Source organism: Heteronotia binoei, chromosome 12 (genome assembly GCF_032191835.1).
Source record: "Heteronotia binoei isolate CCM8104 ecotype False Entrance Well chromosome 12, APGP_CSIRO_Hbin_v1, whole genome shotgun sequence".
Lineage (NCBI taxonomy): Eukaryota > Metazoa > Chordata > Lepidosauria > Squamata > Gekkonidae > Heteronotia > Heteronotia binoei.
This window is the reverse complement of record NC_083234.1, coordinates 41175829-41200815: the sequence shown is the minus strand read 5'-3', so window position 1 is coordinate 41200815 and position 24987 is coordinate 41175829. Positions and strand designations below refer to the sequence as shown.

The 24987-nt window shown below is 43.2% G+C and overlaps 1 protein-coding gene across 1 annotated transcript in view; it reads right to left on the bottom strand.

Moving 5' to 3' along the window:
* Positions 1 to 24987, bottom strand: part of LOXL2 (lysyl oxidase like 2) — a 123367-nt gene that overhangs the window by 8474 nt on the left and 89906 nt on the right. The window contains exons 6-9 of the mRNA XM_060251867.1: positions 23365 to 23548; positions 19405 to 19556; positions 13877 to 14044; positions 1419 to 1581 (exon numbers count right to left, since the gene is read on the bottom strand). Coding sequence (XP_060107850.1) covers positions 1419 to 1581; positions 13877 to 14044; positions 19405 to 19556; positions 23365 to 23548 — 667 coding nt within the window. The remainder of the gene's footprint in view (positions 1 to 1418; positions 1582 to 13876; positions 14045 to 19404; positions 19557 to 23364; positions 23549 to 24987) is intronic.

The window sequence follows — 24987 nt, the reverse complement described above, 5'->3', positions numbered from 1 at the left end:
GGCAAGAAAAGGAAACTGAAAACAAACATCTTTAGGAATCACCTGCTCCAGAGCACAGGATTTTAGGTCAGGTTGGGAGCCAGTCTCTCAACAGCAACATTTGCTGGAGCTGCTTTCTATTGAACACTGATAGTTTTCTGGCATCATAGCAGGGGAACAATATTTTGCATGCTGATATGGCTTTCAGCTGCATGGAAAATGCCTTAACTGGAATAACATAAAATGACCATTATGACCATCTGAAGTTCATAACTCATATTACTGCTTGGGGGGGGGAAAGGGGTACATGTGCATGTTCTTCTAACACATCAGGATTACATTCTGGATTGATTAATATAGAATGCAGTGAGAGAAGAACAAAAAGATTGCCAGTGTGGTTCAGAGGAAGAGAACCTAAACAAGAGTTCAGTTCTGTCCAGTTCACACTCTTTTTGTTTGTTTTCAGGCATAACAAGTTACTATGCATTGTGTGTCATTAACATTTCAAGGAAATAAGATAGACATTATGGAATTAATGGCAGGAATCCCATCTAGCATGAAGCTGCCTTATACCAAAACAGGTCCCTGGTCCATCTAGTTAGGTATCTGGTTGACAGACTGGACTCTGGTAGAGAAAGGTCTTTCCCAACTGCAGCTTGAGATCTCAGGTTGCTAGTAGAGCACTGGCAACCAAAGGGAACAAGGGGAGAGGGAGGGTAGGACTGGATGGGATGCTGCGACTTCAAATCTTGTGATGGTACTTGCACTGACAGCACTTCCAGTTTGTATCTGGAAGTGACATCATGATCCTCTAGGAATCAGCTCATCTTTTATGGTTTTAGCATGCAGATGTGTGGATTCCCAGAGTGTTGTGACATCGCTCCTTTCCCTTAGCTCTCACTGGAGCAAAAAGGCTTGGCAGGGCCTGGAGACCAGAGATTACTGTCCAGGGAGGATGGCAGTGTTGGAAACAGCCCCCTGGTGCTGGTTCTTGTCAGGAACATGGTGCTGAACACACTTTCTTAAGAACATAAGAGAAACCATGTTGGATCAGGCCAATGGCCCATTGTCACACTGTGTCACACAGTGGCCAAAGAAAACAAACAAACCCAGGTGCCATCAGGAGGTCCACCAGTGGGGCCAGGACACTAGAAGCCCTCCCACTATGCCCCTCCCAAGCACCAAGAATACAGAGCATCACTGCCCCAGACAGAATTCCATCTATATGCTGTTCTTTGTTCATTGGTCAGTGGTCCCAAGCTGAATTAGGCCCACATGCAGCTGGGAATTAAGTTCCCAACACAGAACTCCAGGTGCACATCTGAGTCAAAGTCCTCATGGTGGCTACATGGGATAAGGCCTTATGATTGCATGAAATGGCCTGCCTCTGTCTTGGGTACCATCCCAACTTAATGAAAAGCAAAATTCCCATGACTTACCCTCTGTACAGGAGACACCAGCTGCATAGTTCCCCCCTCCCTGGGGACAGTGGACAAGAGCGTGATGCCGACAATGTGAGAGAGCCATTTCTGTTCCAGAACACTTCACTCCACTCAGGACAACTTGGTCGTTGCTGTCATCTCCCTGCCAGTACCAGGTTTCCTAGAAAGGAGACAGAAAGCAGATGGTGAATTCACAGCCGATATTTTTTTTTTTAAAAAAATAATGCTTGAAAACTTTTCATTCCTGTAAAGGTAAATCTGACACATTCTTTATGGGGCTGTCTGCTTCTGAAGACAGCTAGGAAACTTTAGTAAGTTTCTTACCAATTTGTTTCTGGGCACAACTCAAAAAGTTGGTTCTTACCTTGAAAGCCTCACACAGTCTGAGGATTGCAGATGTTTTGCTGACATGGGTCTGAATTGCCTGAATTGCTGCTAATCTATTCTATAGTCTTGGTTAGTATTTGGCTGGGAGACCACCAAGGAAGTCCAGGGTCGCTATGCAGAGGAAGGCAATAGCAAACCAGCTCTAATCATCTCTTGCCTTGTGGTGACTTGACAGCACACAATTAATATTAATGTATTATATTGATTACACTGTTATTTCTGGGACTTTTGGGGGGAGAGGCTCTCAGATCTATCAATTTTAGCACACTATTTGCTTCTAGACTCTTTCTGCTCTGGTTTTTCTGACATAGATTCCTGCTGCTTGAGTGCTTTGTACCTTGCAGCTTCATTTTCACTGGTACAGTTTTTAATAGTGATGCAAATTACCTCAGGTATGTTAAATGGGAATGTGGGGTACAAATACTTGATTCATAATACAAATATAAGGCATTGTTCTCTCTCTCTTGCACAAGAAAACAATGGAAAAGGCAGGGGCACTGAGCAATTTTGGGTCAACAGCTTTAGAAGTGCAAATCATATCAGGACTGCATGGCCAAAACCATGAAGTCGTGCTTCTTGTGTCAGGAGCTGCACTTAGAACTCTGGACATTTGACCAAATGTAAGTAACAAATCCCAAGTTTAGGGGTTCCCAATGTGGTGCATTCACTTTCTTGAGCAGCCACCAAGTATTTTTAGAAAGTAAGTGGGGCCAGGCAGGGATCTTGCCCAGCAGGGTTTCTGATTTGCCACTGAAGATCTGATTGGTCTTTGTTGTTGTTCAGTCGCACAGTCGAGTTTGACTCTTTGCGGCCCCGTGGACCAAGTCACGCCAGGCCCTCCTGTCTATGCAGATTAAAATAATTTTGCTTGCATGGCAGCTGCCACCACAGTGTTTTGTTCTTTCTCATTCCTCTTCTCAGTTTATTTTTAATTTTCATTTTTAAATGTGTCCATGTGTGTCTGCGTGTCCGGAGGTCATGGCTGACGTCTGGCGACCCCTAGTGGGGCTGGGAGGTAAGGACATTCAGAGATGTGGCTTACTTTCTGCCTCTGTGTCCCAGCCCTAGTATTCCTTGGGGGGGTCTCCCATCCAAGCCCTGCTTGGCTTCCAAGATCTGATGAGATCAGGCTTACCTGGGCTATTCAGGTGAGGGCCCAGTGTATTTTTATTTACGCCTCTTCTCTCTGCACTTGGGCTTCCTCTGTGTATGTGGCTCCATCTTCTGTGGCAGCCATTTCATCATTTTGACACCCTGTGTCAGAATCTCAAATGTGCCCACAGGCTCAAAAAGACTGGGGACTCCTGTTCCAATTAGTCCATTTCTTGCATATCTGCACATTGTTCACAACAGCCCATTTGCTCTGGGACTAATTAGGAACAATACAGCACTATAGTGCTTTTTATGTGGTTAGTGTGCTTCACGACAACTTGATAAGGCAGATAACTTGACATCCCCACACTGCGGTTGAAAGAAAGGTGAAGTTAAGGCGTGGCAGAAGCAAGCTTTCAGCCAGGGACTTCTCAGCCCGTAGCTCTGGCTAGGCTGTATCAGATATCAGAGAGAGAGATGGCTCTCTGCTCACTGTGCTGTGCATTCCCTGCCTAGGGTTGCCAACTCCAGGTTGGGGAATTCTTGGAGATTTGAGGGTACAGCCTGGAGATGGTAGACATCAGGGAGGCAAGAGAGCTCAGCAGAGTTGTGATGCTCTAGAGCCAACCCTTCAGAGCTGCCATTTACTCCAGGGGAACGGATCTCTGTAATCTAGAGATCAGTTGTAATCCTGGGAGAACTTCAGCCCCCCCCCCCCCGGAAGTTTAAATGCACTTCTAAGTAAGCATTTATATCATAGAGTCAAGCAATTGCTGATACTTCTTTATGAACATACATTAGATAACAAAAATGATGTACAAAATCAATTTATATACACCAACTCATACAAAAAAACCTAGTCCACTGATTAACGCAGACCCACAAGTCCATATTTTGCCAAGGTGCCAAAGTTCATAACTCCAGAATTAGTAGTATTGTGACACGATTCCGGTAAAGTGTTTCGATGGCAACTCGGTTTGAATTACTATTTGCGGCTATGGCCATTTAAGATAACTGCTACCTTGGATACTGACATGCATTTTGAATGTATTGAGTTGTGGTTCCAGAAAGAGTAATTTTTGTCAGGAGAAGAGTTGCTATTGAAACACGACTTTACCGGAATCGTGTCACAATACTACTAATTCTGGAGTTATGAACTTCGGCACCTTAGCAAAATATGGACTTTTGGGTCTGTGTTAGTGAGCCAGGCTTTTTTGTATGAGTTGATGTATATAAATTGATTTTGTACATCATTTTTGTTATCTAATGTATGTTCATAAAGAAGTATCAGCAATTGTTTGACTCTATGATATAAATGCTTACTTAGAAGTGCATTTACGCAGCCTTATTTTTGTGATATTTGTGGTTCGTTAGCACGGTTACCTCCTAGTCTGCAATCTTTCGTTGCTAGTCCTCTTTTTGTTTTGCCCACCTGGAAGTTGGCAACCTTATCTTCTCTGCTTCACATTATTGGCTGCTGACCAAGGGGGCATGGCAATGCACAATGCAATGAAGTCACAGCATGCATTGTTTTTATCTAGACATTCCAAAGTAAGTGAAAGAGACAAGGGAGGAGTTCATTATTTTAGTGAGTTTTTCAGTGTTTCTGTCATTACTTCACACTAAGAGAAAGCATCTATTGAGTATTTGAACTCAGCCAATCTGGATCCCAGACCATTTGGCCTTCTAAAAACCAGCCTTGTCCAAGAGGAATTAAGTGAATTATGAACAATTAAAATGCCATATTCCTGAACTTGCTGAGTAACTGAGACTTGGCACCTGGCCCAGAAATACACAGCAGCTCAATAAATAGCAAATTGAAATTCCCATCAGCTTTGACTCCTGTCAAATTAGCTGGGAGCCAAACACAAAAAGTGTGAATGCTCTTTTCATCAGGTAGATGTCATGCCCCCCAAAATTTGACTGACATGGCCACTAGGGTATAAGAAAGTACAAAGTTACTGCTTGGAAAGCTTTTTAAAATGATTTGTCCCCATTTAATAGGAACAACAGAGCATTTGTCAAAGATGTATAAGGCAATTTTTAAGTAATACATGAATTTAATCTCCCCCGTATTTCTCGGTTCCATCTCTGTGTTCTTGCCTGTGCTATCCACATAGAAGACAGCTGCAGCCTGGAAGACCCCAGAGGGAGGTGTTATTTTTCTTTGATCAATGAAAACTTTTGCCCCACACATGGCTACTGCAGTGATGGCTAACTTTTGATAACTAGCATTCTGAGATTATTTGCATGCTGTGGGAATGGGAACATGTATATTTTTGAAGGTTCTGCCCACATTGGCACCTGGGAAAGTATGTAGAAAACTGCCACATGGACTTTCCATTTGCACTGCAAATGCTCTATAACAGGGGTGGCCAACGGTAGCTCTCCAGATGTTTTTTGCCTACTCCCATCAGCCCCAGCCATTGGCCATGCTGGCTGGGGCTGATGGGAGTTGTAGGCAAAAAACATCTGGAGAGCTACCGTTGGTCACCCCTGCTGTATAAGACAAATCCAATGTAGGAAAAAGCCAACTTGAGAGTCAAAAGAGATGGTTCAATGTTTGTTTGCTTTTTAATTGTAGGATGGTATTAGGGCAGAGGTATTTCAGAGCTTGGCTGTGCTATGAGAGTAAAAGGGTTAATTATTTTTCCTCTTGCTGTTTGTCCAGCATCATATCTCCTCCCCATTCCAGCTGCTGTTTGTCTCTTGGAGGAAATGTGCAGATTGCCAGTGGCAAATAGCAGTTCTCATGGGCAATGTTCCCTATAAGCTGTGGAGTCTTGTGAGCAAAAATTCTACTTTGAGCTACTGGCATTGAAGATGTGAGCTACTGCATAAATTAGTTTGCTCTAAGGCCATTTGTCGCGAGCTGAGACAAAAATGTGTGAGCTGGGGGCTAAAAAATTGTGAGCTAGCTCACCCTAACTCAGCTTAGAGGGAACACTGCTCATGGGATGTTTGAGGTTTGAAAAGTGCAGTTGGAGCGAAGGCTTAAACTCTCATTCCTTGTGCCATGGCCCCAAGCTAATTTGGGGGTCCCTATGAAAGGTAAGCTGGCGCTGCAGTACCACAGTTCAAGCTCTGCTCACGACCTGAGTTTGACCCTGGCAGAGCTGGGTTCAGGTAGCCAACTGAAGGTTGACTCATCCTTCCAAGGTCAGTAAAATGAGTACCCAGCTTGCTGGGGGTAAAGTGTGAATGACTGGGGAAGGCAAAGGCAAACCGCCCTGTAAAAGACTGCCAATAAAAACATCATGATGTGACATCACCCCATGGATCAGTAACGACTTGGTGCTTCCACAGGGGGGCTACCTTTACCTTTACTTTTAAGTTGCTATTTAACAGCTGCTTTTAGTGTGGGCCTCTTTGGCTTTGACAGACAGACTTTCTAGGACTGAAATGATAATTCTGGTATTTTCCACCCAGGAGTAGGCTTGAGTGGCTCCGCTGTTGCTGTTGTGGCTACCAGTACAGTGCAGTAGCAGTGGGGCTTCTGCATGCCAGGTTCCCCTCAATTCTTCCTGCCCTGGTTCCTTCTGAAGCAGAAGCAGCCATTCCCTCTGTGTCCCAGGCGATACAGGTTGGTTTTGCTTCTAAAAATCAGCAATTAACATAGCATTATAAACCTTCCCACTTCCCTGTATTTACAGCTTTCATGTAAAATAAAAGTAGTTTCTACATCTCCCTTTAAATTGTGGATCTATAAGGGGAAAGGCATATCTCTGCTTCGAAAGGGGCTAGAGACATGGTTTTTAAAAAGTAAAATAAATAAAAGTCAGGAATTCAGAGAACCTGTTTTAAAGCTACGACATGTTTTAAAGCTACGACAATATGCCAGTTGCTGATTTTTTAAAAAGCCCTCCTGTGGAGTGGGGAATGACCACCACAGACAACTGGAACAAGGGAGATGACACCAGACTTGATTGGACCTAGAAGATCCAGAGTTTCCTGTCCATCTGGATGCCTCCACAGCCTTTTTGTGATCTTTCCCAAAATGTTGCAGCAATGTTCACAGAAAATAAAGGGAAAGCCCAGGAGGGAGATGCACAGCACCGTGATACTGTGGGAAAGTCAGACGGGGGAGAGCACTTCCTATTAGCATGCAACCCAGGACAAAACAACTCATGTCTAAGTGACTTTTGCCACACTGTTCTTAAGTATAAAAAAGCATATAGGCCACAGACCAGGCTTTGTGTTGTTCTTCCAGATAACACAGATGCTGCAAGGGAGGCATCATTTATTTAGTGGGCACTGATGCTATAATGGCAGCACATTTGACTTAAAACAGACTATGCTGATAAATTAATAGAGGGATTGTATTTGACAGGGTAAAGATGGGAACAGAGCTTGGCCACCAAGGCTTACACCAATCCAAAACCAAGGGGGAAATCATACATTTACAGTTAATTATGCTGTCAAACCACCAGATGGGGAAGAAGGGAGATCAGGGTTACTGAACTGACCCTCAAAAACCATCTGTCACATTCCCCATTCCAGCTTTCAAAATGGCTTCCCCACCTATCTGTGGCCTAGTGAAATGCTGCCTGCCACTCTCCAGCTCTGTGTTGCCCCATCTATTCATACAGATGTAATTTCAGCATTAAAGTGTTCTCATCAGAGAGGAGAAAAAGCAATGCAATTTTTACAGAAAGACTGCACCAAACTAGGTTTGGGAAGCATCACAGCAAATAAGTGGAAAACCAGGGAAGTCAAAGATTTGAGGATGATGTTGTGTGGATGCTCCAATAAACACCACAACAGTTTGGAAGTCAAAGTGGAGCAAAGCAGCCACGTGAATGTAGCCATAGATTGCACCTCAGAAGCCCAAGATCAACATTGACTATCGTCCTCTTAATCTGAAACTAAAGCTTTTGGATCCTGTACAGGCAGCATCCAGACGAGGACCACATTTCTGAAGAGGAAATGAACTGGATATGCTGTTGCAACAGGTTATCAAATCAACCCCATTAGCAAAGGGCCCCTTACATGCTTGTACACACAGGGCCAGCCCTGTTCTAAACACAGAGTTACTGTATATTCCACTCAAGAGTACAGCTGGGACTGGCACAAGGGCCTTTTCAACTCAACGTATCAAATCACCCAACCACAGGAAAATGCCCCACATCAAACAGCCCTATCCCTGCTTATGTCAATACAGCTGAGAGATGGGAAAGGACACTGTCCAGCGGATGCCAGTTCCCTGGGTTCTTGAACCAGAAATTGGCTGCTGCACAAGAAAATAAACCAAATCTCTACTGTGGTGGTTTATTCTAAGGTGAACACACTGTAGACTGCACAAATAGCTTCCTTTTCTACCCCCTGTTGCCAGGATAGCTAAGGTATGTGTTTGCACCAGTTTTTTTTCCAGGGGAATGTCCCAGGGACAGCTAGTGCCATCTACACTACCTCACTGATTAGCACACTGCTTCTGGGTGTGGCTGTAGAAAGGTGGGTCTGTCATAAAAGAAGAGCTGCTTTCCTTGCAAATGTTTAGCACAATGCTGTGACAGAGTGTAAGGAACACGGGATTTTCTTTCCACAGGGGTCTGCAATAAAGAGTCTGCCCACAAACATCTCCCAGGGATTGCCAGCTGGCAACCCTAACAAAAAGGCTGATTCACACATTACAAAGTCCACACTGCAGACCTGTGAACTATCAACTGATGTGATCCGGGAGTTCCATGCTTCCCAAGCATAAAATGAGTCAGATTGATACCACAGGGGTTGGGAAGAAAGGCTTAAACCTTTCTCCCATGCTGTTTCCCAGATCTGTAGTGCTTTCATTTATATTGGATGATGGGACTCAGACTAACACGTATAAACTACAGCAAAGGAGGTTTCATCTAAATCTGAGGATGAATTTCTCGATGGTGAGGTGTGCTCAACACTGGAACAGTCTCCCTTGTGAGGGGGGTGGATTCTTCGTTGTTGAAGGTTATTAAAATATTGATTGGATACCTACTTGTTGGGAGACTATAATTCCTGAGTTGCACTAGATGACCCTGGTGGACCCTTCCAACTCTGAGATTACACAAATAAATGTTGTGCCTGCTTTATTCTCTACAGTCTGGAGGGGTATCTTTTGAGGGAGGAAACTATGGGTTGGGGCAGGGGGAGAGAGATAACTTCTCTTTCCTCTGCACTATGGCTCTGGTAAAAATTCCTTCATCCCACGGCTGCTTTTTAGAGTCCAAAGATATGTGGAGTTCCAGTCACATAATTCATGTGTCATTTGACCCTTTGCCAAAGCACTGCAGAATATCTCAGAAAGCAAATGGTCAGTCACAGGGCTTTTTTGAGCAGGAACGCAGTTCTGGCTGGCTTGGCAGCAGGGGTGTGGCCTAATATGCAAACGACTCCCTGAAGGGCTTTTTCTACAAAAAAGTCCTGCGCAAAACAATGGTGATGTCAGGGGATGTGGCCTAATATGCAAATGATTTCCTGCTGGGTTTTTTCTGCAAAAAAAGCCCTGGTCACTCACTTATCCCCAAAACAAATCAGCATTTTGACGGAGACAGTGTGCCTGCTCCTCCTTAAGTAGGCCCCACTGAGTACCTTAGATAAAGGGTGGAAGGGAACACAAATGTAATTAATAAATACAATACTCAACATAGCATAGCTTATGGGAGGTTCAATTAGAGCTAGAGGCACAGTGAGGAGGGAGATTCTTGGGTGGGATTTCAATTGACATTATTGAGGCAAAAATGATATCCTTAATAAAGCTCTGTGAAACACTGAATAGTTTGCCTGTGGTTTTACTACCCCTTCTTTTAATACATGCTCACTAAAATAGGGATGGTCTGGTTCTCTTGTTTCCTTTAATGTTATTTAATCCTAAATATCCTCCTGGGACCTTTTGTTTCTATATTAGACCCTGCTGCCGTTGCAGAGCTATTAGATTGACTTCTACCGCAATTATTTGGCTTGGTATGTCCCAAAATTTTCCATGGATACAGCAAACTACATAACTTTGCTTCATACTAGTGCAATAACTCAGCCTACAAAAGCTGACAGCCAACACATTTTGTTTTTCACAGGCAGAACAAGCTCTAAGCATGAACTGGGGAAATTAACTAGATCAGGGCCACCCAAAATAAACCTCTTTTGCCCTCTACCTTTCTGGTGCCCATCAAGTGAAAGTGGGTGGAAGCATGTGGATCTTTTGTCCAGCAGGGCTTCTGCTTGGTCACTGAATGTCTGATTGGCTGAGCAGATTAGTAAACAAAAATGCCTTGGGTAGCAGCTGCCCCCAAAGCACAAGGACCTTTAGTGCATGACTGAAGGTATGCTGTAGGGTTGCCAGCAAATATTTTTAAATAAGTTAATTTTAAAAGATATCAAATAGAGCTTCTACATGAAATGTTAAAGTGTGATTATTAGAGGTTAAACTTCTTAAGATTTTGTGGTTGGCTTTGCCTCTTGTGTTGCAGCCATTTTGTCTTTGTGCCCACCACCCTGAGTGTGAATTCCAAAGGTGTTTGCAAAGATTGGGGACTTCTGGACTAGATGAAGGACTAATTTATATAGCCCATTGAGGTTGTTATGAGGAACAGGGATGTGAGGATTCCTTGTTTGTCTACAAGAAATACTAATGTGATTGTGATTCCCTGTTCTGTGAAAGGAACAAGGCCAAGGGAACAGCTTGTTACATCGAAATTAGACAAATTACAGAAGATACAGCTGAAAACAGTCAAGACAGTTAAAGAGAGGGCCTTATGATTTCCATTAATTTGCCATGGAGACTTGCAGCCATACTGAGGCTGCAAGTCCCTGGTGGCAGCTCCTCTATAAAAGCATACCAGGGGCCCAATTCTAATTGGTATGGGGGGGAGGGGCCCAATTCTAATTGGGACCATGGCATGGGAGAAGGAGGAGCTGAAACAGGCTGGGAATCACAGCCTGGGGAGTCCCTCCCCCCATACCATGGTCCTGGATCCATAATGGCTGCTAGTCCCCATTGGCAACTCTTGTAAAAGTGTTTAGTTTGGCCCCAAGACAATAGATCTTTAAATATCAGATGCTAGGGCCATATAGCAGGAAAGACCTTAATCCCCGTTATGCTGTGTTTATGATCACACGGAAGCATCTGGCCACTGTTGGATATAGGATGTTGAGTTTGCTGGACCTTTGCTCTGTCCAGTAAGATTGCTCCTATGTTCTTATGTGTTGCAAATTTCCATACATATGGAATTTCAGACTGTGTCCAAGGTGTAAATGCTTGCAAGTGCCTTATTCACCACTTACTCTGCCCAAAGACAGAAGTTGGTATGTTAATGCAATCCTAGAGCAGAGTTATACTCTGCTAAATCCATTGAAGTCAATGGGCTAAGTTAGAAAGGTGTAACTATGCATAGGATGCAGTCTGTTGCAGCAAAATTAATCGGAAAGTCTGGTGGCACCTTAACAAAATGTTATGCTAGTCCATGAAAGTTTATGCTGGAATAAAATTAGTCTTTACAGTGCCACAAAACCCCAGATAAAACCCACACCGCTTGGGAGCAGTGACCATAACGTTATTGATTTCACCATTTGTATAAATAGGCAGTTGCCCCAAAAGACCAGCACAACTACTACCACAGCTTTTAGCCATGGGGTGTGTGTGGGTGAGTGTGTATATATATATTGGCCACTGTGTGATACAGAGTGTTGGACTGGATGGGCCATTGGCCTGATCCAACATGGCTTCTTTTATGTTCTTATGTTCTTAACCACATTTAACTTTAAAAGGGATAAATTCTCTGAGATGAGGAGGCATGTGAAGAGGAAATTGAAAGGAAAGGTAAATACAGTCAAAACCCTTGGGGAAGCCTGCAGGCTATTTAAAACTACAATCCTAGAAGCTCAGATGAAATATATACCACAAGTTAGGAAAGGCACAAAGGTATAAGAAAAGGCCAGCATGGTTAACAAACAAAGTAATGGAAGCTGTAAAAAGTAAGAAGGACTCCTTTAAGCGGTGGAAAGCTAGTCCAAGTGAGATGAATAAAAGGGAACATAGGCTGTGGCAAATCAAATGCAAGACTGTGATCAGACAGGCAAAAAGGGACTATGAGGAGCATATTGCAAAAAACATAAAGACCAACAATAAAAATTTCTTCAAATATATTAGAAGCAGGAAACCAGCCAGGGAGGCAGTGGGGCCCTTGGATGACCAAGGGGTCAAAAGATTACTGAAGGAGGATAGGGAAATGACTGAGAAGCTGAATGCATTTTTTGCCTCCGTCTTCACTGTGGAAGATGAGAAGTGTTTGCCCGCTCCAGAACCACTAATTTTGGAAGGGGTGTTGAAAGACCAGAGTCAGATTGAGGTGACAAGAGAGGAGGTCCTACAACTGATTGACGGATTAAAAACTAATAAGTCACCAGGTCCGGATGGCATACATCCAAGAGTTCTGAAAGAACTCAAAATTGAACTTATGGATCTCCTGACAAGAATATGTAATCTTTCATTGAAATCCTGAGAACTGGAAGGTAGCAAATGTCACCCCCATCTTTAAAAAGGATTCCAGAGGAGATCCGGGAAATTACATGCCAGTCAGTCTGACTTCAATACCGGGAAAGTTGGTAGAAACCATTATCAAGGACAAAATGAGTAGGCACATTGATGAACACTAGTTATTGAGGAAGACTCAGCATGGGTTCTGTAAGGAAAGATCTTGCCTCACTAACCTGTTACAATTCTTTGAGGGGGTGAACAAACATGTGGACAAAGGGGACCCAATAGATGTTGTTTACCTTGACTTCCAGAAAGCTTTTTATAAAGTTCCTCATCAGAGGCGCCTTAGTAAGCTCGAGAATCATGAAGTAAAAGGACAGGTCCTTTTGTGGATCAAAAACTGGCTAATTAATAGGAAGCAGAGAGTGAGTATAAATGGGCAGACTTTGCAGTGGAGGACGGTAAGCAGTGGGGTGCCATAGGGCTCAGTACTGGGCCCCATGCTCTTTAACTTGTTCGTTAATGATCTGGAGTTGGGAGTAAGCAGTGAAGTGGCCAAATTTGCCGATGACACTAAATTGTTCAGGGTGGTGAGAACCAGAGAGGATTGTGAGGCACTCCAAAGGGATCTGTTGAGGCTGGGTGAGTGGGCATCAACGTGGCAGATGAGGTTCAATGTGGCCAAGTGCAAAGTAATGCACATTGGGGCCAAGAATCCCAGCTACAAATACAAGTTGATGGGGTATGAACTGGCAGAGACTGACCAAGAGAGAGATCTTGGGGTCGTGGTAGATAACTCACTGAAAACATCAAGACAGTGTGTGATTGCAATAAAAAGGCCAATGCCATGCTGGGAATTATTAGGAAGGGAATTGAAAACAAATCAGCCAGTATCATAATGCCCCTGTATAAATCGGTGTCATTTGGAATATTGTGTACAATTCTGGAACCCGCACCTCAAAAAGGATATTATAGCATTGGAAAAATGATTAAAGGTTTGGAACACTTTCCCTATGAAGAAAAGTTAAAACGCTTGGGGCTCTTTAGCTTGGAGAAACGTCGACTGCGGGGTGACATGATAGAGGTTCACAAGATTATGCATGGGATGGAGAAAGTAGAGAAAGAAGTACTTTTCTCCCTTTCTCACAATACAAGAACTCATGGGCATTCAATGAAATTGCTGAGCAGTCATGTTAAAACGGATTAAAGGAAGTACTTCTTCACCCAAAGGGTGATTGACATGTGGAATTCACTGCCACAGGAGGTGGTGGTGGCTACAAGCATAGTCAGCTTTAAGAGGGGATTGAATAAAAATATGGAGCAGAAATCCATCAGTGGCTATTAGCCACAGTATATATATATGTGTGTCTGTGTGTGTATACACACACACATATATTGGCCACTGTGTGACACAGAGTGTTGGACTGGATGGGCCATTGGCCTGATCCAACATGGCTTCTCTTATGTTCACACTTCTAAAGTCTCTTTAGAGAGTATCACTTACATCCCTCCGCCCAAAAAAGAGGCATCAACATACCTTAAATGCATGCTCAGCATAGCCAAGGTTCAGCTGGCGGCAAACCACCATGGCTTCCAAGGTGCCCCAGTTGTCACTGCAGACTGTCCCCCATTTAAGGGTGCCATTGACGTTCCGGAGGACTTTTACACGGCCTTCCGTGGGTGTACGGCCACCAGTCAAACGTACCTGCAGATTATATTTTTTAAAAATTTAAAAATTACTCTCATGGATTACTTGTTTAAGTCATTTCCTATAATGGTTGTGTGAGCAATCAAAAATCCCCCAACCCCCTCCTAGCTTCATCCATTACTAATTCATTACTTCATCTGTTGCTAATTTGTGTAATGATTAGAGCAGTGACTTGGCAGCCAGATGTGGCTCTCTGATGTGCCACTGTAGCTCTTCAGAACATCCTTCTCCATTATGGCACCCAGCCCATGTTTTTGGAAAGTGGGCAAAAGCATTGTGTGGTAGGTTCAGACCCTGAAATGGTCACCACAGGAGGGACTATACTAGGATAGGTGAGCTTCCAGCCTTCCTGAGCTGAAGCCCTCACACCAGTTATGGAAGTAAAGGATGTATTTTCTCCAAGTCTCCCACCCTTCTCTGCAGCTGTTGCACTCTCACCATATGCACTCCTGCCAGAAAAGTGAACTGGCCTCAGAGAAGAGATGGTGGCAGTGGTGATTTGACTGTCTTTTCTCAGAGGCCTGTGTTTTTCTGGCAGCAGTCCAGGTGTTAAGCTGAGAATAGATTGACTCGATGAAAGAAGCCATGGCCTTTGGTTTGCAAGACTTAAGCAAGGCTGTTAATGACAGGACGTTTTGGAGAGTCACTGTCAAGTCGGAAGCAGCACATCACGCACGCACGCACACGCACACACACACACTCAGATTAATAGTTGTTTGTGTTTTGGAGTGATATGTATAGCATAGTGCAGTAAGGTGGCTCTTTTGGTTGATGGCAATTGAGAATATGGAAGAAGAGGAGGAGGAGGGGGAGACTGAATTTATACCCTGCCCTTTACCAGGAGTCTCAGAGTGGTTTGCAGTCTCCTTTCCCTTCCTCTCTGCACAACCTATGAGGTAGTTGGGCTGAGAGAGCTCTTGAGAGAACCAAGGTCACTCAGTAAGTACATGTGAAGGAGTGAAGACTCAAACCTGGTTCTTCGAGATTAGAGTCCACACACTTAATGACTACACCAAGCTCACTCTCATGCAAGTCGTGGATTAAGTACCATTGGGTTAGAGTGTCAGCACAGTAACTTGGAGACACTATCTTGGACTACTCTATGGCATTGTAATAGCATTGCCAGGCTCCCCTGGCATGTGGGGGATCCCTCAGTTTCTGGTGCTCCCTCCCAGCGCCAGCCACCTGGCTGGCAGGGGAGAGTTACTGTCCCAAACATGACTAGGGTTGACAGGCCTGACTCGAAAAATGCCTGGAGACTTTGAGGGTGGAGCCAACAGCAAGGGTGTGACAAGCACAACTGAACTCCAAAGGGAGTTCTGGCCATTCCATTTAAAGGGACTGCACACCTTTAAATGCCTTCTGTCCATTTGGAAATAATGAAGGGTAGAGGCATCTTCTTATAGAGCTCAATCTTTTTGAAACTTGGGTGGTGTTTTGAGGAGAGGCACTGAATGCTATGCTTCTACCTCAAAAAACAGCCTCTCCAGAGCCCCAGATACCCATGGATCAATTCTCTATTATAACCTATGGGAATCAGTCTCCATAGAGTACAATGGAATGCCCAGCAGACATTTCCCTCCCCTCACCCCCACTTTCTGATGACCCTGAAGCAAGGGGAGAGCCTCCAAACTGGGGGAGTCCCTGCCACCAACTGAGGATTGGGAATCCTAAACATGACATGCTTACATCATATTATGATGTCAAGGGGTGGCACTCTGGTTTTTGGACAAAACTCAATGGGAGAATTAGCATCAAACCATAGAGTTTTACCCCCCAAAAAGAACATTGCTCCTGAAGTGCCTTTGTCACTTCCAGGTGACTCAGGCAAATCACCTCCAACATCCCTGATGTGCCTACAGCCCCACAGCAGAGCAATCCTAACTCCAAATGATTTCCAATGGTATTCCAGACTGCACAACTTGTGGCCTTAGAGCCAAACAGTTCACCAGACATATATCGAGCTTGGCAGTAGTAGACTAATTGCAGGTCCAGGAGGGCAGCAACAAGAAACACTTTTATTGACTGCCAAGGTGAGCTGCCAAGGTGGGTTAGTGCATTTTGGCTAGATGGATTGTGCAATGTATTTAGTCCTGCTTTCTGACCCAGACTATATGGGTCAATCAGTGAGGAACAAATCCACACATGGTCCGGTTTTAAGGCCTTAGCTGAATTTCACAACCTTGCCTGCAGGCCGTATGTCTATGAAGGTTTTAAAATTGGCTTTGTCAGGGTGGGGTCAGGAGTTCATCTTGCTGACTGCTGCTGCTCATCTTGCTGCTGACTGAACTCTTTTCTTCCTCACTTCAAACTCCAGTATTGATGATGAACTCCAGTAATGTCCAGTATTCACTACCCCCCACCCCCGAGAGTGGCATTTGAGTTGCAGGTACAAGACAGAATGAAAGTCTTTATGCCATCATCAATAAGAAGCTTAGCAGAGAATGATTAGGAGGCACAGAGCTTGAAGAAGTGCTGTGATACTGCTCAAAATATCTGTTGTTATTAAACGTCCAAAAGAACACAGATGTTAAACTAAATGGAATAAATGGTGCTTGGCCAAGCAGTTGAGACACAAGTCTAAAAACTTCAGGGTCTGCCTGCCAACTGAGCTCCTGAAGGTGACTTGAAGGGAAGGATAAAAAGCTCTCAATGTTGATTAGAACCCTCTTTAAAGGTCCTTCTGCTGCTCACAAATAAGGTACAATATCCCTGGAACCCAAGCAAAAGAAGTCCAAAATCTGATTCAAATGACCTCTGGGTAACAGTAGCTGCTTGAAGAGCCTGCATATGTTGTAGGTCCCCAGTCATTTGTCAGCCCAATTGGCCAAGTACTGGATCCAGCTTGTAAAAAGCATTTTTCTAGCATTTACTGTGCACTGAAAATTGACACCCAAAATCTGCAGGCTTTCCAAGTGTCTATAATTTGTCAAGATGGCCCTGCAGTACAGCAGTACTATGTAAGGGTTCTGGTGATTTACATCAATATATCAGTCATGACTGCATATGAGTTTGTGCCATCATGGATATAACACCACAGGCATAGCTTTTAACTTTAATACAATAACATTCAATGGAGGAAATTAATCAGTCATCAGACATTAATTTTAGAAAGATTCAGATCTAAAGAACAAAACAATATATGGGCATATGAACCAGCCTGCAGTACATTCTCTCCTTCAAAAAAACATCACTGCAGAAACATGTGCTATGATGCCTGATGCATGATAGCTACTCAGATACAGATAGCTGTTCAGTGGCAAATCTTGCTGTTATTTGGTAGGCTGGAGGCATCCATAACCTTTTGCCACTAACTTCTCTCCTAAGAAGGTCCAGCTACAAATATATGGACATCTTTTCTGGTGTTCCTTTGATACTTCTGACATCCCTTGTGTCCTTATTGTGTTTCCTTAGCAACTCAAATAATAAGCAAGTTACCTCCTGAGGGTATTTTTGTGGATCAAAAGAACATAGCCTCATGCTAAACATTTATCTTTTTTAAAACTGTGTGATCATAACTGTACTGTTTAATGCATCTAAAATGGAGAAACAGGAATAACAACAACTCCAAAATATTATCTTGGGACCAGTGATCAAAACATTGCAAAAACTGTGGGATATTTGAGCGCAGGGCAGAACACAGAACAAAAAGCCTTGAGCACAATCCACCAGGAATTTTTCCTGTGACTCGCAGCCTGAGATCCTTTTAATTGGAAACGCCAGGGATTGGACCTGGAACCTTCTGCATACAAAGTGTAAATCTGATCTCTGAGCTATAGGCCCTGACATAACCAGGGTTAAACAGCTCTGCAATTCATCCACAGTAAGTCCTAACCTGCATCACTTTGCTCAACAGGAAATGAATGCAGCACATGAGGAAAAGCAGGCTTTTCTGCATGTTTATGTGAATTAGCTCTCAGTTGGCTAGCTCCTCTTTATCAAAAACAATGCTCGTATTTGATAGTTTAAGAAAATATGTGGCTATTAGAAGGTTATTGCACTGGAGTAACTGTAGCATATAGATCTTAGATATAAAAAACAATAACTCTGAATAAATAACATTTAATGCCTATATTTCCATGGATTAAACCTATAAAACAAGTTCTCATCTAGTCATTCCAAGCTTATTTCACAATAAGTTCTGTTCAGCCACACTCTGCCATCACAATAAACCATCGTTTATTATCCATGGCTTGTTTAAAACAGTCAGCTGTGATGTCTGAATGTAGGTCCAATAAACTGGGGTTTTGTTGGTTGGTGCCAGACTGGAATTTCATGGCAGGGTTCATAGCTGATTTCCTAACTACAGTTTGTTCTATTTGTGGCTTTCTGTGACATATGAATTCACAAACCACAGTTTGCTAAGAAGCACTACCTCTTAGAGCTATGGTCACGGAGAAGGCAGCATAAGGAGATGGGGAAGAGGCATGAAAGGGTCATGCCCAAACTGGGATTTGTTACTTATGTCTGGTGGCACAAAAAAACATTTAAACAAATTATGGTTTATTTAATGTCTGAAAGCAGCCTTTGCCTTTAAGGTGCCACAATCTGCCTTTTCTTTTTACTGTAATGAGCTAATACAACTACTGTTCTGGAATTTATAATGTTTACTTTGCTATGAATTCTATAGCATAGAGCAATGGTCCCCAGAATGCTGACATCTTTCCTGGTGCCCACCAATGGTTTTTAGAAACTGGGAGAGGCCAACTGGGGCTTTTGCCCAGCAGGGTTTCAACCAGACACTGGAGAACTGATTCACTGGGCAGGTTTTAAAAGATGTTGTTTCGGCAGCAGCTACTACCACAGCTTCACTTTCAAACCACGTGTTCACTGCCTTGACCTGGATAGCCCAGGCAAGCCTGATCTCATCAGATCTTGGAAGCTAAGCAGAGTTGACTCTGGCAAGTACTTGGATGGGAGACCTCCTTGGAATACCAGGAGTCAGAAGGCGGGGCAGGCTTTATTCCAGTACCTCCCTGAATATCCTCCAGGTTCCCAGTAGGAGTCAGTTACCAGAGCTCACCATGACTTCCAGGTGCACACACACATACATACTCACACAAACACACAAAAATTTAACCTCCCCACACAAAACCCTCCACCCCAATATGTTCATTAAAAAGGCTTCCTGTTAAACAGAGCTTCTGCCTGAAATGTTATACTGTGAGTCTGAGTTATGCTTAACTTCACTTCTTTTGTGTTTTGGCTCTGACTCCGGCAACCATTTTGTGGTTGCATCCTCCTACCTGTGTCAGAATTCCAAAGGTGGCTGTGGGCTCAAAGACCCCTGGCACAGAGAGCATGGTTGTGACTATTGTTTTTCTTCCCATGATTAGGTGTATGTATCTGCTCCTCACCTGGTTCTCAAAACCCATGGCTGGGACATTACACCTCACACTAGCATCATTTTCATGGCTGCATCTCTGTGTGTCAGTGGTAAATTTGCAGTCTGTGACGGAGTTTTCATTACCCAAGCATTCCACTTCATTGAGATGGATGTGGCCCATTCCTTTAAGAGAAAGAAGTAGAGTGTAAGTCTCTAAGTCTTGGTTTTTCAAAGCCAAATCAGATGAGGAAATTTTGAGTTTCTTTAACTCTGGTCATATCAAATCTACAGGTCCAGAAGCTCAAAATACCAGCGCAGGAGGATTTCCAGAGTTGAAAGATCTGGGATTTCAGCTACAGTCTTCTTGCAGTTTGTTTTTACAGCTTGACAAAATTTTTCCAGGAGCTGAATTTTAAAAAATGCCACAAATAGAGGAAAGTCCACTGTTCTATCATTTACAAACTTCAGCTGGAGACTTGGAAGCAAAATATAAATCTCATCCTGCTTTTTTTTTTGGCAATTTTTGTCTGACAGGAACCTGCAGTTGATCAAATTCTGACATTTATCTGGGAGCAAAGATGCTTTTGCCCAGACAACATAACAAAACAAAAAGAAACAGAAAAACAAGTAATCTCAAGTACAGGTGGGTCAGTTGAGGATTCCAGGATTGTTTTGACCTTTACAACGATTCCAAGGATACAAGGATTTCACAAGATGTCTGAACTTGAATGCAGGAGATTCTTTTACTACAAAATATAATTTCCCCCTCATTTGGCATCATTTGTGGAGCACTGATTGCTCCTTTTCCTGCCAATATATGGGCAGTAGCATCATCCTAAGGGAGAAACATCAGAATCTTCTGATGCATCACTGCAGGGCATCCCCAAAACAACACCAAATTCCATCACAGAGCCATGACAAAGGCTCTCCTGACACTGTTGAATGTGTGCATTTGGTATGTGCACATTTTGGTATGTCATGCCTTAGACAGTTTTCTTTTGGAATGATTTCCTAATTTTTGCAATCTTAGTGCTACTGCATTGTTTATTGGATGTCTTGTGCTGTCAGATTGAATTGTTTTCTAGGGCAGACTATATATGAAGTAAATATATAAGAAGTAAGTAAATAAAAATATACACTAACATACAACCTAATTTTTTGTTTCTGGCTTCTTTTTGACATTCAGCTGCTTTCGGACATTTCACAGTCATCACTGCTTCCCAGTCTTATACATCCCCTTTTATGAACACAAGGAAATGTACTACATGCACAGCATTGCACAGCTATCTGTGCAAATATTTGATGTTTAAAAAAATCACTCAACCCAAAGAAGAACCTAGAGGGGATCATGCAGGGAACACATTAAAAATCTATCAACATTACAGATGTATAATATACGTATAATTATATTAGAATTATATAAGAATTGCAGTTTGATGATTGTGCTGAGACAAAGCCAGATAAACACTTTACACATGAACCTCTGAAGAGGGTACATTTCCTTTATGCAATGATCTAGCCACTCTTGACTCTTCTTTCTTACATCAAACAAGCAGATACTAACTTGCTTCTACAGAGGTGGCATCCTCTGAAATACTAATTCTCAGGGCTAATATTGGCTTAGGCCCTTGAAGATCAAAGCACCAGAACAGCTGCCTAAAGTTTCCAGGCTCCATCTGTGCAATGTGGCAAAAGGCAGCACGCTCCAGCCCATCACGTTGCAATCAAAATTATTTGTGTGATTCTGATGCTTCCTTAGTTGTAGCAGCAATTACATAGCAGAGTACTCTGTGTGCACTTTGGCTGGCAAGCTCACGTTTTCAAGATTCCAGAGAGCCACAATATTCCTCATGCTTTTAAATTAATTTTCCTTCTCCTTCCCCAAATCACATGGGCCTGGAGGCGCTTCACCTATTAATTTTGCTTTATCGTGTTGTGTTTGGTTTGGTAATGCATCTCCCTCCCCAACCGCAGCACACAAATAAGCAGGCGACAGGCTTTGAGGATTTTGAAAATCAAGAGCCAGCCTGGAAACCAAAATATTGGACCTCACCATGGTAAGATCAGGGAAACCTAAACCTGGAGGTAACTTTCAAGTTTTATGAAATGTTCATCGCACTCTAAGCTAGTTCTCTACATTTCATTCTGCTGGCACAACCAAGAAATGAACCTTGGGCTGGGCTGTGCAGATGACAGTGTGGGGCCAAGTAGGTAGGAGAAGACTCAGCTCTTCCCAATGAAGTCAAATGAACAAAGTAAATGAGCTATAACTTGTGACTCAATGGGGAAGAACCTGACTACTACTCCATACCCTGGGTAAGAGGGACAAATGAGGCAATACCTGCCCACCATTCCTGACAGTGGAGTCCACCAATTTACAGTGCTATCCTATGTAGAGTAAATACCCTTCTAAATCCATTGTTCTAGTACTAGCAAGAAATTTAAGTTACTTTCACCCTTGGGAGGACACATAGAAAATTCAAACACATGGCAAAGATATCTTTGCCTGGTACTTGAAAGCTGGTAAATTTGGTGCCAGGTGAGCCTCTGTAGGGAGAGAATTCCATGATCTCAGGGCCACACTGAGAAGAACCAGTGTCAGGTGCTCACCAATCTTGCATTTACTAAGAGGGTGCACAGAACTGAAGAAAACTGGCTGGCAGGCTTATATGAAGGATGACAGTCCTTCAGTGATCTGGGTTCAAGACTCTATAGAGCTTTACAGGTAATAACCAGGACTTTGAATTATGCATGGAAGCAGACTTGCAGCCAACACTGCTCTTTTAAAACTGGCATAATATGAATTATATAACTCAGTCTGGCAACCCATCATAAGCACCATGTTTTGAACCAGCTGAAGTTTTTTAACAGTCTTCAAAGATTGAGCACATGGCAACAATCCAAACTGGATGTAATCTGAGTGTGGATATCTGTAGCCAAATCATGCCTCTCAAGGAAACACTGCGACTAACAATCAACCGAATCTGGCTAAAGGTACCATGGGCAACAGTTGCACCTGTATCTGAAGCCTTGGATCTAACAGCACTCCAAAGCCGCCAACTCATTCTTTGAGAGGGAGTGCCACCCCATCTCTTATTCAGGATGAACATGATAAATGAATTCATCCATAACATAATACCTAATTAGCTTATGGAATTCATTTATGGAATGGATGTGATGGTAGCCATTAGCTAAAGCTAGACAATAAACTCAACACATTCCTGACTGATGATATGATGTCTGCCACTAGTGTAAAACATTATTTGCACAGTATGGTGTAATGGGTTTAAAAACACATTCTCCCCAGGGCCCAGGAGTTCTTACAGCATAAGCCATTGCAAACTTCCTAAAGGAAGTTGCAGAAGTCACTACTCTGAAAGGAAAACCCAAAGACACAGAAAGCTAAATAGTTTCTATTCTTTCAAATGATTTGAAATCAAAATTCAGTGGCCAACTGACACTGAAAACTTCCCTTCCTGGGAGTAAATTATAAATGTTCTAATGACCACAGATTGAAAAGATCATGGGGGCACCTGAGGAGGTTGATTTCTGAGGGGGTAATTCTTCTAAACAAATTACTATGTCATGTGAAAAGAGATTATGTCCCTGTGATCCTTGCATGGTTTAGACTAAACCTTAGATGGTTTTAAAAGCGGAGAAGGCAAACTCATGGAGGATAAGTTATATCACAGGCTATTAGCCATGAAGACTAAAATAGGACTTCCAGGTTAAGAGACTGCTTTGAAAACTAGTTCTCAGGGAGCAACAATTGGGGACAGCTATGGCCAATGCCCTGCTTTATACCATCCTCCAAAACCATCTGTCCAGCCCCTATGGAAAAGCAAAGTAGATGGACCTTTGGTTTGAGCCAGCAGAATTCTTTATGTTTATTTATTTTAAAAGGACATAGGCTGCCTCTCAAGTGACTTGCTGCTGCTGCTTCCTGTCCCTTTTATCATCTCCAAAGACACTTTCATTCTAAGCATCTTACCTTGCCCAAGCTTTGCGCCCATAATAGCTTCTTGGGCACTTCCAAAGCCCAGCTCTCGGCAGACCACACTGGCTGCAGTCAGGCTCCACTGGTCATGGCAGATGGTTCCCCATTCCCCATTCATTAGCACTTCGACGCGACCTTCTCCTGTCTTGGCTCCACCCTTTAGCCTCACCAGTGGATGCTGAAAGAGATCCAGAGGAGTTAGCCGTGTTAGTCTGTTGCTTGAAAAATAGTAAGGAGTTCAAATTTTAGGTGCTACTGGACTCTACTATTTTGCTGAAAGAGAAAGTGCCATGGAAACACCTCATTGGTTGTGAATATTACTGTGCATTTTCTGCTATAGGAAAGTGTCCATGGGCAGTGGTTGGTGCAACCTAAAAAGCCACACAGGGTCTGAGTGGATTTGTCACCGGATAAGCAAGCAAAGTTTCTGTGTATTTCACAATTCCTTGCCCATAGCTCTTTGACACAAATAGATCATGTAACAGTGTAGTCCTAAACAAGCCTATTCTGAATCCTACTGAAGTCTACTAAAATGGGGCACATTCCATGCAAAGTTTACGTAGGACTAGAATTGAAATTGGTGTAAAAGTTGCAATTTGGTTTTAGCTGGCACAGAATCTAGATTATTTCAGCAAAGAATTCTTCAGTACATAGATTGCACTGAAAGACAAGGCCTCAATCCCCAGCTTCTGAAAGACTGGTAATTAAAAACAGCTACAGTTGTGCTGGCTCCTGAGCATCTAGCAAGCCCCTAAATCCCAACAAAGGCATCAATTTTAACACGAGCCATACGAAATGTTTCAACTAAACTGAAAACAGGTTCACCATCCAAGGACACGGTGTTCATGCTTTCCCATAAGGTTAAAGTGAACCCCCCCCCCCTGCTTCTAAAAACATTTTTGAATTGAGTGACTCTTGCTATTGGAGTAAATACGTTCTTTTAATGATTTGCAGAATAACAGGCTGTCCCAAGAACTCCACCCAGCAAGTTTCTCTGTGGCTTGATACATAAAAAGTCCTGATCGCAGGAATTTTGCTATGTCCTCTGGAACCAAATGATGCCAACTCTGCCTCTGGTCATATATGTGCATGAATGGTGAAAGTACCCTACTGTGGTGTGTTTATTTACTGAATATAGAGGAGGTTCGATAAGTGGATGGTGGTCCAGATCTGGGTAGAGTGAAGCTCCTGTCTCCCCAGGGCTTCCAGAATGGATGGTGCTCCCCCTTAGCTCCCCCAGGGCTATAAAAGAAGAGCTTCAGAGGAGCTAAAATGGAAACATCAACACATCCAGGAGAATGCCTCTCTTGTTATTATATAGTCTGTTCAGTGGGTGTCTGCCTTCCACTCAGGATTTGCATGAAGGAGGGGTAGCTGGTTTTTTTAAAAATGGAATGCTTGGAATTTAAGCCATATTTCAGTCATGGAACAAAACCAACGTATGGCTCCATCACAAATAGAGACAAACCATCACATGGCTCACTTTCTTCCTGTCTTTCTGAGACTGAAGTGTACATCAGGCTTGTCTCACCCCACAGGAATTTTTGAACCTTGCTTTCCCATCCTATGCAGCATAACTGAACAGCCTAGAACCCGCAACTCACACCTGGATATACC